At 35.2% G+C, this 16057-nt stretch overlaps 1 protein-coding gene across 1 annotated transcript in view; it reads right to left on the reverse strand.

The window, feature by feature from the left end:
- Positions 1 to 15004, reverse strand: part of LOC131039187 (cyclin-dependent kinase F-4-like) — a 31582-nt gene extending 16578 nt beyond the window's left edge. Inside the window, exons 1-2 of the mRNA XM_059213231.1 lie at positions 13924 to 15004; positions 926 to 988 (exon numbers count right to left, since the gene is read on the reverse strand). Of these exons, the coding sequence (XP_059069214.1) occupies positions 926 to 988; positions 13924 to 15004 (1144 nt within the window). The remainder of the gene's footprint in view (positions 1 to 925; positions 989 to 13923) is intronic.
- Positions 15005 to 16057: the final 1053 nt, after the last annotated feature.

The following is a 16057-nucleotide window of genomic DNA, read 5'->3' on the forward strand; positions in this document are numbered from 1 at the left end:
TAGGAGAAATTCCACCTTTTGTGGTCTTATTTTGTTGTTACACTCCACATTCGATGGATCATCCACCTATTGTGGAATATTATATTATTTCTCCTACCTACCCCTACAATTTCTTATCTACCCTTATTTCTCATTGAGCCACGTGTCAAGATTGTGTGCTCGTATATCCATATGGCCTTGTCTATATAAGCAGGCCCATATTCATTGTATTGGTTAATCCAGTTGATCATTTGCATATTGATGAGAATACAGTTTGTTCTTGTCATTCTTTTGTCTCTCTTTTATACTTTTCATTGTGCCCTTGATCTTGGCAAAATATCACATGGTATCAGAGCCTATAGGGCTTCATTGATTAGTCTTTTGGACACATTTTGGAGGCTTCAATTTTTGGATTTGGAGATCTTCATTTTTTGGGGGCGTCGTACTGTGATTTGGACATCATGGTTGAGTCTGGGAAGATGTTTCCATGTATTTTGACTATATTTGGTGAGAAATTTTTTTTGCCTATTTTGGCTATAGTCGTACAGATTTCAAAAAAAAATTGAAAAATATATTTTCTGAAGAAAAAAATTCGGAAAAAAATTTGAAAAAAGGCGATAGTGAAAAAAAAAATTTAATTCTTTTGAGGTCCATAGACCCCCCCACCCTCCCCCACGTGATCTCTGTACCCTGCGTGTATTGCAGATTTTGCAGGCCGACCGCTGCATGTGTTGTCGTACTTGCAGCTACTCCCGTCGGTCTCCATGCACGCCCTCCACCGCCGGCCCAACCTCGGCGCCTTCAGCCGGCCCTCCGGCACTACCCACTGGCCCTCAGTCCTGGAAAATCCCACCGGCCCGGCCTGCCCCCGGCAAACATCCTGCCGGACCTCCGACACCGGGCCCCAGCCTCTTGCCACGTGGACCTGCCTAGTCACTGAGATCACCTGCCACATCACCAGCAGGTCCAGTCACCTGCCACATTAGTAGATCTGCCCAGTCAGCACCACCTGGCATTTTTTGCATAGTCAGCACCCATTCAGCATTTTTTGGAAATTTTTAGACCCCTCTCCGTTGAGCAGTTTGGATTTTTTAGTCAACTTTGGAGGCTCATAACTTACTCATTTTTTCTCCTTTTTGGGTGCAATGTTTTTTATTTGGGTTAATATTTTGTGCTCTTCGCAGTGGTGTGGTTATTTTCTAATTTTGGTGCACACATTTTTCAGAATTTTTGGATTCTCTCAACTGTACCTGTCCAATCCTCAATTTTGCAACTTCAAAGGCTTCGTTTGAGCTCATACGACCTCCTTTTCAGGTGCCATTTTTTTTTAAAGTGCATTTTTTTTCATCTACTTTCATAATTTATGATCACTTTTTAGATATTTTGAGTGGAAATTATACTTTCAGATATTGGTCTTATTTGGCCTAATTGGTAATTGTAATTTGTTTGGATCTTCATTTAGATATCTTGCATTATTAGTTTGAGTCTCCCTTTGGCCTTATTGAGGTAGTTGTAAAGTTGAAATCAGAAGTCCACTTTGCCATTTTTGCAAGTGGCCCATTGTACATGCACTAAGTATATAGTGTCAAATCATCATTTTGGGGGGGGTTCTTTGATTGAGTGAATTTGGGGGGTGTCTTGTGTGATTGTGTCTCTCTTTCCTTATGCTCTTTCATTTTTGTTGCAATGAGTCCTCATAAATTTCTACATTTAACTCCACATAATTATGCATCATAGAATATTAAAGTATGTAGCAAATTAATGGAAAAAAGTCTCACACATTACATAGATGGAACAAAAGCAGCACCACCTGATCCTAAGGTTGATCCTAATGCTTAGTTAGAATGGCTCACTAAGAATTGCATGGCTCTTGGAACGTTTCATAAGTATGTATCAGATGACCTCATTTTTCACATTGAGAAGTGTACTACAATCAAAGAGGCATGGGATATGTTTCAGAAATTGTATGGTCAAGTTGATGAAATCAGAGGTTACAAGATTGACAATGAGCTCACCAACTTGGATCCCAAGAATTTTGATACAATCCAAGATTATGTCACCAAAGAAAATGAGCTAAGAGCAAAGCTTAAGGATTGTAGAATTGACAAAAAGGATTCTCAGTTGATATTCAACTTGTTGGGCAAGCTTGCACCAGAATATGCAGCATTTGTGTCTAGCTTCCAAACTCATCGTTTGATAGTGGGGAGTTCCTACATTATGCCTTCATTTGATGCTTTCACAGAAATATTGATATTGGAACAATCTAAGTTGTTTAACATGGGGCTTCTCAAGTCTTCAAAGTCCAAGGCTTTGGTGGCTAATCAAGGGAGTCAAGGGAGGCAAGGGAGTCAAGGCAATGATTCCAACAAGAAGAAGAAGCAATCTAAGTCAAATCCACAGCAGGAAAAAGGGCAATCATCCTCTCCACCACAAGGCGATTTTTCATCCTCTTCCAAGAAGGGGACTCCACCTAAGAAGGATAAACCAACTTTTGCATATTGCAATAAGTATGGTCATGATGAGCATCAATACCACACCAAGCAAGTTGATGAGTTGACAAATCTTCTTAAGAAAAACAACATCAACTTGCCATCCGCCCACACAAAGAAGGATTCATCTCCTTCCTCTTCCTCATAGTCTAAGGGAAAAGGGCAAGCATTTGTGGCTACAACAGGTTCTTCAAAGGAGCCATCTTATCACATGGGTTCTACAAAGGAGTAGTTTTTTTTATTGGAGCATATTAATATTTGCTCGTATATTAATTTTAATGAGTTCTTGACTTATGTGGCATGCATGTGGTGTTTTCTTATCAATAAAAACATAGTGATATGGATGAACCAAATGAGTTAGGCATTTGTGGGTTGAATATTATGGTACCATGTATTTTTATGTAGTAGTGGTGGAACCATCTAGCCTCCCTTTTTCTATTTATATCTCTACTATGGCATTGATTTGTTCTTGAGACCAATGGGTATTTAGTTAGATGGGTTATTAGGTTTATTTTGAAAAGCATGATGCCATGTGGTTGCAAGTTGGAAATAGTGGTAAGCCTAGTGTTAATGCCCTTGATGATTTTTCTAAGGGAAAAAATGATTTTGAATTTGGGGTGACATGATATTTTGTTACTCATTAGTTGGTAATAATTTTTGTGCTATTTTTAGTATCTCAAAATGTTAACCATCTAATCCTAAGGCCTATTCATGATAACCATTGGTCTACAACCTCTTTTAAAATGAGTTAATCGAAGCTTAGAGTGCCCAATGGATTGAAAATGGATAATGCAATATTTGTTAGGGCTTATTATGTAGCTAGAGAAGTGTAACAAAGGCAAGCATATAGATGGATAAAATGATGGCTTTGGAAATGTGTTGAAGCCTAATCCAAAAGAAGAAAGACCATTGATAGTCATTGAGGTGATTGGTGACAAGTTCTAATACTGAATGTAAAGTACATATTCCAAGCAAGATGAGATGGGGGGTGAATCATACAAACTTAAACTTCAATAATATCAACAGATTCAACCTCGGTAACCTTATCAGAAAAATATTAAAGCATGCAGACCTATAAATAGATAAGATCATAAAACATATAACACCAAATTTAACGTGGAAACCCAATAGGGAAAAACCACTGTGGGATTTCGGACCCACTAAGAAATATACTCTTCTAGAGTATGCTCGGTTAAAAGCAAATCCTATCAAAGATTACAAACACATTGCTAGATGTGACCCGGTTAAGGGATTTCCCTCAATTCTGTTAGGATCTTCACCTTGTTAGAAGTGACCTTGTGAAAGGATTTCAAACACTCACTCAGAATGTCACCTTGCTAGAGGATTTTACAAATAAGACTGTTAAGTCCACTCAGTTAAGAGATTTTTTGTTACTTCACAAAATAACAGTAATGAAAATATATATCTGCAACTTCACATCTAAAAATGCTAAAGCGGATTCTTATATGCTCAATACAATTTAGACATAAGATTTATCTAGTCCTCTGCTGGGCTCTATACTCTATTATTCAAATAGTTCTTCAAGCTTCTGTGCTCGGTAATCACTATGTAGCATCCTTGTGCATACACTTGCCCGCATACATTGTTTATCAACAATTCCTTATTTATAAACAATTTGCTAACTACTTAATCTCCTTGATCACATTTCCCATGATCAATCATAGCCATCGGATCTTTAAACTTGACTAGGTTCAATGTATCCTTCGATCTGAAAATGTTTTACCTCGCTTCGGAACTTGCATATATTTCTTGAAACTTGTGCTAAGGTATTGCGGTTCAATCTGAGCTTTAGATCTTCCTGTCGATTTTACATTGCCATAGATCTTTAACAAACTTTATACACGTTGTATCAATCATTTAATCAACTCCAGCTCATCAGCTTCCATCATTAAATATCGCATGTATTCATTCAATACATTTTGTTATAGCTCAGTTGCAACTCAGTGAACACTAAACTTTACTCAGTAGACATTCCGCCTTCATTAACCGATAGCGATAACCTTAGGGTTTACCGACTAGGTTCTTTTCTCGGTAACATAGTATAGTATCAACCTTGCAATAAATAACATATGTAGAATATCAAAACAATCTAAACATCATGATTTCATCATTGTCTGACTCGGTAATAGTTGCCCATTGAATAACTTATTCATCATATTCTTTCTATGTCTTTTACCAACTTCTTAATTCTCATCAAAACATTCTTCTTAAGATATGGCAACATCATACTAAATTAGAAAATTAATTTCTTGACATCAATGACAAAATAATAATATTAAGACAGTAAAATATCCTTAATCAGTTATATCCATAATCATCAACAATCTCCCTTTGTCTGTTATAATGCCAACAATCTCCCCCTTTGGCATTGATGGCAAAACCAATTGATTTGTCTTGATTGTTTCAGATTGCTGTGAAATTCTAAAATGCAAATGCTCTCCCCCATACATTAATCTTCTCTTTGTCTTCTCCTTTTTCATCAGTCTTCTCCCCATTCTACAGTCTTCTCCCCCTTTGACAACAATGCCAAAAAGTAAAAGAACTAAACCATAATTTCTTCTTGTGAGAAGTAAATTCCTTGCTATTTTGTATCTATTCAGTCTCGGTCAAAGCATTTTGTGTCTACAATTCATGTTCCATGTTTTACTGTTTCCTATACACCTTTAGAAAAACTTCTAAAGTGTAAATCAGCATCAACTCCTAAAAGATATTCTTTAGAGTCATCAAATTGATGCTTTCACCGAACTCGGTCAGTGAATGGAAGATAGGGGTAGGACCCCTAACTTGCTTCTGAGATACTCAAAAGTGTCCTTTGGCAGTGGCTTGGTCAAGATGTCTGCTATTTGTTCCTTTGTGCTAATATACTCCAACGCCACTTTCTTGTCTTGAGCTTCTTCTCTAAGATAATGATGTTTGATAGAGATGTGCTTTGTCTTAGAGTGCATAACAGGATTCTTTGAAATATTAATGGCACTAGTATTGTCACAGAATATAGTTACTGGCTCGGTAACTTCCTCATTTATTCCTTCCAATAGTTGTTTTATCCATGCTATATTAGTGCAATTCAATGCTACAGCAACATATTCAGCTTCTGTTGATGACTGTGAAACACATCCTTGTTTCTTGCTAAGCCAACTCACTAGTCTTTCTCCTAAAAAGAAAGCTCCTCCACTTGTGCTTTTCCTGTCATCAATGTTGCCTGCCCAATCAGCATCAGTATAAAATTTTAAATCAAAATTATTTCTCTTCTGATATACTAAGCCATAATCCTCAGTGCCTCTCAGGTATCTGAAAATTCTTTTGATTGTTGTCATGTGTGTTTCCTTTGGATCTGCAGAAAATCTTGCAACTATACCTACTGCATGTGTTATATCTGGCCTGCTGTGAACAACATATTGTAACTTTCCAATCATAGATCGGTAAAGTGTTTCATCAACAGATGCAGTTTCATCATTCTTTGATAATTTGCAGTTGGTAGTCATAGGAGTGCTTACAGGTTTTGAATCCTCCATTCCAAATTTCTTCAAGATTTCCTTTGTGTACTTGGATTGGGTAATGAAGATCTCATCTTTCATTTGCAGTATCTGTAAACCTATAAAATACTTTATCTCACCAATTAGTGACATCTCATATTCTTTACTCATTTCATTTCCAAAGTTCTTGCATAAAGAGTCACTTCCACAAAATATAATGTCATCAACAAATATGGCTGAAATCAGTATTCCATTCTCATCATTCTTCATGTACATATTATTGTTTTCACTTGTTCTCATAAAACCAATCTTGATCAAATAAGAGTGTAATCTTTCATACCATGCTCTAGGTGCTTGTTTCAAACCATATAAAGCTTTGTTCAATTTACATACCTGATCTTTATTCTTGTCTTCAACAAATCCTTTAGGTTGTTCAATAAAAACTTCTTCATTTAATATACCATTCAGAAATGCAGATTTGGCATCCATTTGATATACTTTGAAATTCTTATAAGCAGCATATGCCAACAATTTTCTTACTCCCTCAAGTCTAGCCACAGGTGCAAAAGTCTCACCATAATCAATTCCTTCTTCTTGAGCATATCCTTTGCACACTAGTCTAGCTTTATTTCGAATGACCTCACCTTTTTCATTCAGCTTGTTTCTGAAAATCCACTTAGTACCGATTACCTTTTTATCCTTTGGTCTTGGGACTCGTGTCCATGTGTCATTCTTCTTGATTTGATCAATCTCTTCTGTCATAGCATTTATCCAATCTTCATTGTTGAATGCTTCTTTCACTGTTCTCGGTTCATATTCAGATATCAGACATGTGTTCAGTCTCATTTTATTCCTTGTCATCACTGGATCATCTTTATCTCCTATAATCTGACTAGATGCATGATGTCTTCTGACATACTTGGCTAATATAGGCTCGGTAGGCTCTATATGATCTTCTTCATCACTCAGTAACTGGATATTCTCTTCATTTCTTTCAACAGTTTGCTCGGTAGGACTTGCCGGTTGAACATAGACAAATTCATCATAATCTTCTGGTTCTTTGGAATTTCCTTCATCATTTCTTTCTGCAAATTCATCAATTTTCACATTGCACTTTCTACTATTTCGTTAGATGATTTGATCAGACATTTAAATGCTTTGCTTCTAGAAGAATAACCTAGAAACGTTCCTTCTTCACTTTTCTGATCAAACTTGCCATTTCTATCATCTTGGTGAATATAACATTTACTTCCAAAGATTTTAAAATAACTTACATTAGGTTTCTTATCATACCAGATTTCATAAGGTGTCTTCAATGTTCCTTTCTTCAGTTGTACTTGGTTCAGAGTGTAAACTGTTGTGCTGATTGCTTCTCTCCAAAATGTCTGAGGTACCTTCTTTTCAATCATCAATGTTCTGGCACAATCCACAATAGATTTGTTTCTCCTCTTAGCTATTCCATTTTGTTGTGGAGTTCTCGATGCAGATACTTGTCTTTTAATACCATGATCATTGCAGTATAAGTTAAACTCATCAGATGTGAACTCTCCTCCTCTATCTGATCTAAGACATTTCAATTGTCTTCTTGTTTCATTTTCAACTCTTGCCTTGTACCATTTAAACATTTGAAAAGCTTCTGATTTTTCTTTTAAAAACATAACTGACATCATCCTTGAATAGTCATCCACAAATAATATGAAATATTTGTCACCATAATAACTTTGAACTTTCATAGGACCACAAAGATCAGTATGCACAAGATCTAAAATTCCCTTAGAAGTGTAAGACATACTTGTAAAGCTTGATCTTGTCATTTTACCCATCTGGCATCCTCGGCATATAGCATTCTCAGGTTTTTCCAAACTCGGTAGACCTCTTACTCGGTCCTTCTTACTTATTTTGATGAGATTATCAAAATTTACATGACAAAACCTTTTTATGCCATAACTAGGTATCATCTATCTTTGCATAAAGACAATTATTCAGAGTTGAGTCAAGATGAAATGTGTTACCTTTTGTTTGTGTCCCGGTAGCAGCTAACTCTCCATACTTGTCATAAACTTTGACAATTCCATTATGAAACTCTATTCGGTAACCTGTGTTGTTTAGTTGTGTTACACTCAACAAATTATATTTCAATCCTTCAACCCAATAAACATCATCACATTTAGCATTGTCAAGAAGTGTTATGGATCCTTTACCTCTTACCGGACATGGTGCATCATTACAAAATTTTACATATCCTCCATCATAATCTTCTAACATAACAAACTTGTGTTTGTCACCTGTCATGTGATGTGAGCATCCACTATCTATGCTCCAGGAATCATTTTTACTTATATGAGATAGTAGGGCTTTTTCTTCATACCTTTCTTCATCTGATCCATCTTTGATAGAAACATATACTACTTCCTCTGTATCAATTTCATCTGATCTATCATCATTAGATTCCTCATCAGCTATTAGACATGTCTTTTTATCTCTTCTCCTAAAGTCCCAGTGTCCTCTGTAATGATTATCTTTCTGTCTGTCATCTCGGTAATCTCTCTTTTCACTAGATTCTTTGTCAGGACAGTTAGAAGCCATATGTCCAATCCTATCACAGTTAAAACATTTCAACGGTAGTTTTCCTTTATACTTACCTTTTCCTCTCGGTAGCCTTCTAGCTAATAATGCTTCAAACTCTTCTTGCTTTCTAATTTCCTCATACAGTTTGTGCACTTTTTCCATGTTCTTACGAAATCTTTCACTTGCTCCACTGTGATCTCCTTCAGAGTACTTACTTATTCTATCATTGTAATCATCAGGTTCATCAAGATGAAAAGAACTGAAAGCAGATTCAACTTTGTTTATCGAAGACCCACTATTATCAAAATTACTTAACTCAAATGCATGTAGCTTACCAATAGTAGCATCTAAAGAAACTAGCATATTAGGTACAGACCTCAATTCATTGATTGTAGATACTCTGATTGCATAAGCTGGTAGAAGGGTTCTTAGCAACTTACTTGTTATATCCTTTTCTTCAATAGTTCCACCTGCTCCTTTGATTTGATTGACAATCTCCTTTAGTCTTGTACTGTACTGGGTTATGTTTTCACCTTCATTCATCCTCATAGATTCAAGTTGTTCTCTTAAACTATCTACTTTTGCTCTTTGTACATGATCATCACCACCATACACAGATATGAGCTTATCCCACATTGCCTTTGCATCATTGCAGCCTTCTAGATCATTAAACTCTGAATCGGTCAATGCAGATGTTATTTCAATCATAGCTTGAATATGTTCTTGCTTTTCCTTTATCTCTTCCATTGTCAATGGATGGGTTCTAGGTGTAATGAAATCATTCTCCAGATAGTATACAGCGTATTCTCCAACTCCAAATAAGTGCAGCTTCATCCTTTTCTGCCATGTAGAGAAACTTGACTTGTTCAACTTCGATGCTTCCCTCTTATACATCTTGGATCTTTGCCTCAATTGCCTTTAAACTTTTTTTTCGGAGTCCAGATGCTCTGATACCAATTGACAAGTTCTAATACTGAATGTAAAGTACAGATTCCAAGCAAGATGAGAGGGGGGGATGAATCATAAAAACTTAAACTTCAATAATATCAACAGATTCAACCTCGATAACCTTATCAGAAAAACATTAAAGCATGCAGACCTATAAACAGATAAGATCATAAAACATATAACACCATATTTAAAGTAGAAACCCAATAGGGAAAAACCACTGTAGGATTTCGGACCCATTAAGAAATATACTCTTCTAGAGTATGCTCGGTTAAAAGCAAATCCTATCAAAGATTACAAACACATTGCTAGATGTGACCCGGTTAAGGGATTTCCCTCAGATCTGTTAGGATCTTCACCTTGTTAGAAGTGACCCTGTGAAAGGATTTCAAACACTCACTCAGAATGTCACCTTGCTAGAGGATTTTACAAATAAGACTGTTAAGTCCACTCGGTTAAGAGATTTTCTAATACTTCACAAAATAACAGTAATGAAAATATATATCTGCAACTTCACATCTAAAAATGCTAAAGAAGATTCTTATTTGCTCATAATAATCTAGACATAAGATTTATCTAGTCCTCTGTTGGGCTCTATACTCTGTTCTTCAAACATTTCTTCAAGCTTCTGTGCTCGGTAATCACTATGTAGCATCCCTGTGCATACACTTGCCTGCATACATTGTTTATCAACAATTCCTTATTTATAAACAATTTGCTAACCGCTTAATCTCCTTGATCACATTTCCCATGATCAATCATAGCCATCAGATCTTCAAACTTGACTAGGTTCAATGTATCCTTCGATCTGAAAACGTTTTACCTCACCTCGGAACTTGCATATATTTCTTGAAACATGTGCTAAGGTATTGCGGTTCAATCTAAGTTGTAGATCTTCCTGTCGATTTTACATTGCCATAGATCTTTAACAAACTTTATACACATTGTATCAATCATTTAATCAACTCCAGCTCATCAGCTTCCATCATTAAATATCGCATGTATTCATTCAGTACATTCTGTTATAACTTGGTTGCAACTCGATGAACACTAAACTTTACTCGGTAGACATTCCGCCTTCATTAATCGATAGCGATAACCTTAGCATTTATCGACTAGGTTCCTTAGGGTTTACCGACTAGGTTCTTTGCTCGGTAACATAGTATAGTATCAACCTTGCAATAAACAACATATGTAGAATATCAAAACAATCTAAACATCATGATTTCATCATTGTCTGACTCGGTAATAGTTTCCCATTGAATAACTTATTCATCATATTCTTTCTGTGTCTTTTACCGACTTCTTAATTCTCATCATTAAGATATGGCAACATCATGTTGAATTAGAAAATCAATTTCTTGACATCAATGACAAAATAATAATATTAAGACAATAAAATATCCTTAATCAGTTATATCCATAATCATCAACAATCTCCCTTTGTCTGTTATAATGCCAACAATTGGCCCTTAATTACTCAAAATACAAACTACATATTTATGCTTAGGTCTCCTTACTCAACATGAAGGCAATCAAAAAGAATTTGTAGGAAAATAACTAAAAATTTTAGTGTCAATACCTATAACAACATTGGAGTATGCTAAATAATGTACTTTCAAGTATGCTAAATATTGTTTACATTCTAAAGGGTGGTTCAACCACTCAACTACATTTTGTGATATGTGCTCACAAACTTATTATCTAGTATGTTTGATTCAACAACATCTAGGATCAGAAGCAATCCTATATTACCAAAAATACAAGGATTCATTTCCTAGTTTTGTTATTAAGTTTGATACATTTTTATGGTCTTAATCCTTACTATCTTTCTTCTCAAGTGCTTCTCAATGGATGATTTAGAAATTTTTCAACATATTAAATGAACATTAGACTTGTAATTGTGCTACAAGATGTCTTTAGGTTGTTTCAAATCATATTTATAAAGATACAATATATGTTTATTGAGTTTATAGGTTACAAATTAGAATGATTTTTATTCAAAATACTTGAGGAAGATTATGCATTATTCAACTTCAAGAAGTATTTGTTAATTATACTCCAAGAGGTTTACATTTATATTTTTAACTTTGGTATTGAGTAGTAACAAGAAATAAATAAAAGATTATTTTCAAGATAAGTCACCTATCGTATTTGTTGATTAATAAAATTATACTCACCTTTAGCAAAATAATCAAATAAAGCTCATGTTTTAAAACTTTTAATTTGTCTATTCACCATCATGTACCCATTGGTCTCTTCAATTTTATGAAATCTGATCTAATTTATTTTTTATATTATCACCAAATCAATATGTCAATACAAAGATTAAATTAAAATTTAAAAGGGCTCGATTGGAAGAGAAAAATAGTTGGCAAAAGAACACAACATATGAACAAAGATCATAACACAATCAAGGCATTTAAATACTTTTTCTGGTCTATCCTAAATTATTCTATGTAATCCAATGCATATGATTATAGTGATGAACCATGTTGGGACCATAAAGGGCCAATTTATTTTGCATGTAATACCACACCCCTTGTTCATTAGTTGTCTCATGCAAAGAGAAAAGTCCCATCTTTATCATATGCCTCTTAATCATATTAGAACTCTTATGCATAACCCACCTTATGGTAGGCATTAAATCAATTATCTATCATCACAAAAGAAATATATTAAAAATATTAGTGGAAGCATGCATATTAAGCATACTAAAAGTATGATTTTCAATATTTAAGAGGTTCCAAATCACTTAATTGGTGGGATCACTATCATGATCAACCACATGCTAAAGCCATCTGAGAGAGAAAGATGAGAACATGTCTTTGGCCTATCATGATTACTAGGAAAAATAGATTAGTTGGCTAAATAACACAAGAAGCTACATAAAATAAGAAATCAATAATTTCAACCTTCAACGAATAGAGGATATCCGAGTCTAATTGTTTATGAGCATCTCTCATAGCATACTTCCTAGAGAGGTCAATAAAACCTCAAACATTATAGAAAATAAAATTCATTGACAAGAATTAAAAGGAATGTCGTCTCTATCAAACTCTCTAAGAGAAGAATAGTGATCCTATAATTTAACATACTCAAGAAAATTTTTAATTGGATGTTGAGAATTAACATCTTTCTTTTTCCTACAAAAACATTTCTCCCCCCACCCTAATGGACTACAAGAACAATGTAGGTGCACATGAGGAGAAAATTAATAGTATTCTCTAGATGTGAAGATAAAACAAATCTCAACTATAAAATTCTAAAAAAAGTGGGTTAAGAAGCCTCACTAATAGAAGAAGCTACCTCTTTCCCCTTCTCTAGAGGATTTGGAGACATCCTTGTCCACTCTCTATAGGACAATCCTTAATCTTATGATTAAATGACTAACACCCAAGGCAAATATTTAGCAAGCTAAGGTAAAAACACACTAGGTGTGACACAAATTGCCAATCTATATATTCGCAAACTCTTTTAGATTCTTAGAAATATCAACCTCTACACACACTTTTGTGTGTGAGTCAAATCAAATTTATTAAGCTCCACAAAAATGACCTTGCCAAGTGAGGTAGCAATAGTGGCTAGAATTTCAACAAGGTAAATGTAGCCCTAGAAATTTAAGCCAAATAGGTATACAAAGCATCTTTTCATCTAGGATAAAAAAATGTTGGATGTCCAAAGTGGAAAAATCAAGAGAGACACAAAAACATACCCTGAGTCATGTTTAAAGATAACCACTACATGACTAACCTTAACAAAATAGAAAAGAAAAAAAACTTTAATAAGATTTTGGACTACATTAACTCAAATCCTATGTAGAGCCCAATATTTATTAACCCATTCTATAAGCATATTTTCTAGGAGAGTTCTCCCAACAAAATATTCTTAAAAATAAACTACCCTAGCCATTTACAAGTATTATCAAACTCAAGTATATATAATACGTTATATGCTAAAAAGATCAAATTACTTGCATTGTGAAACTTTCAGGAACACTTGCTCAATCAAACCATTGTCCAAAGTTGAAAAGCTATCAACATGAAATGAAACTACTAGAATGATATTAGCATTTAAAAAAAAAAACCTTGCAATAACAGCAAAGATCAATAGGTTTCCTATATCAAAGTCATGTCGTGACATGAGAACGAAAATGGACTTCTAAAAGAGACCCAAAGCCTTCATAAATAGCTATTTTGATTTACTATTGTTTTCCCTATTTTAATAGAGAATGGATTTGATCCGATCCACACTTTTTTATTCATTTTTATATTAAACTTGAACACATACAACATTTAGTATCGGTTGACTTAATCCAATACATAATGTTAAAGCTATTTATGTACATTTATTGAATGTTCTCAAAGTAAGCTAGGCACTGTACTAAAATACCAAATCTAATCTGAAAAATAATTAACGCCATGCACGTCGATCTGAAATTATACCTGAACCTTTTTCTGTGGAAATCCTAGCCGAACCCATTTCTTTAGAATTTCTTGAAATTCTACCCACACATCCCTGAATGCTTATTTCTTCTTTCTCACTGTTAAAAACTTCGGAGCCATAAAATACCACATTCCGCGATAGCACACTATTCGTCTGATACCCAAAAAACTTTGGATTCATAGTATTATTACACGATTGGAAAAAAGGGTGGTTGAGTGCTTGTTTTACAGTGGGTCTACGTTTGGGATCCCACGAGCACAAATGCTTTACAAGATCAATCACTTCCTCACTCGCAGTCAACATCAATCTACGCAAATTCTTCCTACAATTCTCCCCATCAAACTCTTTTGGAAACTGGTAGTCCAATGACTCTGCTAACTTCAATCCCTCAGGCCATGTCTTTTCATTGGGGCATCCAATCACAGAGCATATGTTATAAATCTGATTTCTCCAGTCACTTCTACTTCCAAAAATGGGTTCAAGACCATAGAACTGAGCTATTATGACTCCAAGTGACCACATATCAATGGCGAAATCATAGGATGATGATTTGAGCAGAAGTTCAGGCGCTTTATAGGCTATGGTTGCAACATTTGGATCCAAGGGCTCGTTCTTTTCCATTTTCTCCTTCAAGTTAATAGCAAGCCCAAAGTCTGAAATTTTGATGTTGTTTCCCTTCAGCAAGAGATTTTCAGGCTTGAGATCACGGTGGCAATACCCAAGTCCATGCATGTATTCCAGAGCTTTCAAAATCTTAAAACAGAGTCTCTGAACTGTTCTACTCAAGGAGGGTTCTTTTCTATTCTTAATGATTCTCCATAGATCAGAATCCATGTATTCTAGTACTATATGGAGGTGCCCTCCTTCCTTGTAGGTGTCCCGCAGTGATACAATATTGGGGTGTTGAAGTGCACGTAGAGACTTCTCTTCTTCCTTGAAGAGGGATTCATAAAACCTGTCATTCTTTTTCTTTTGCAATCTTTTGATCGCCACTACTTCATCAGTCCATTTGTTAATGGCCTTCCAAACAGTCCCATAACCACCTTCTCCCAACTTCTCAATCAGTCGGTATTTACCCATCGTTTTGCTTCCTTTGGGTAGCAAGCATGCCTCTAAATTAAAGGTTTTGATGGCTACAACTAGGAGTTGTGTCCTTAGTTGCAAAGGTTGCAACTCTTACTTTTTGTAAATTTCGTCATAACATAATTAAGTTTTTCTGTAAAATTGTTGGTGATCTTCTTCAGTTGAGAGTATGAATATCTTCTGGGCCTTTCATCAACATAATCATGAAGGAATCGCTCCACGTCGAAAGTAGTCCTTGACTTCCTACAGAAAACTCCAGCCAGTGCTGCAATTGTCAGCAAACCCACCGTTCCAATGGCCACACCTGGTTTTGCAGGCACAATGGAAACCTGAAATTTGTGTTTCCACATGTTTGATTGCTTTTGCAATATTCATACTGCGGGTCAACGCATAGCGAGAGACGAAATAAAATGGCATAGAGAATAATACTAAACTGAAGACTCAGATGAAGCATATTTTAGCCTCTATCGATGGATACAGAGAGGACTTAGAGAATTGAACCGAGGATTGTATGGAATTCGAGATAAAATACCATTGCGATGACTCCGAAGAGGAATTAGTCAACATTCGCATTGTGATTTATCAACTGTGTCGTTTAGCTTTGAATGAATCAGAGTCGACCTGTCACAACGTGGTGTGGTCGACGATTACGTTGAATTTGTAATTTGTGGTGAAAAGAGCGGATTGCAAGAAAGGAACTTTGATGAAGGGCACACCCCTATCCATGAAGGAAAACAGCGCACTGAATGGAATTGGCCCTTCAGATAGTTGAATTTTTCAGAAGTCGGACTTTTTATCAAATATAATATTTGCATTTTACTTTTTGTATAGGAATAAAAACAACCCAATCCAAAATAATTTATAATTCCATACTATAATAGGGAAATTTTGACTTTTAGGAGTTACATTGATAATAATTTGCATATCAACTCATACCTTCAAGTACAAGCTTAAACTTCATCTTTTAAATCTTTTTCAACTACTTCTAATTCCTCTCTAAGCACTCCTACTTCTTCAAGCATTTCTACTTCTTCAAGTACTCTTGATTCT

The sequence above is a fragment of the Cryptomeria japonica genome, chromosome 2, assembly GCF_030272615.1.
Source record: "Cryptomeria japonica chromosome 2, Sugi_1.0, whole genome shotgun sequence".
In the NCBI taxonomy this organism is placed as follows: Eukaryota; Viridiplantae; Streptophyta; class Pinopsida; order Cupressales; family Cupressaceae; genus Cryptomeria; species Cryptomeria japonica.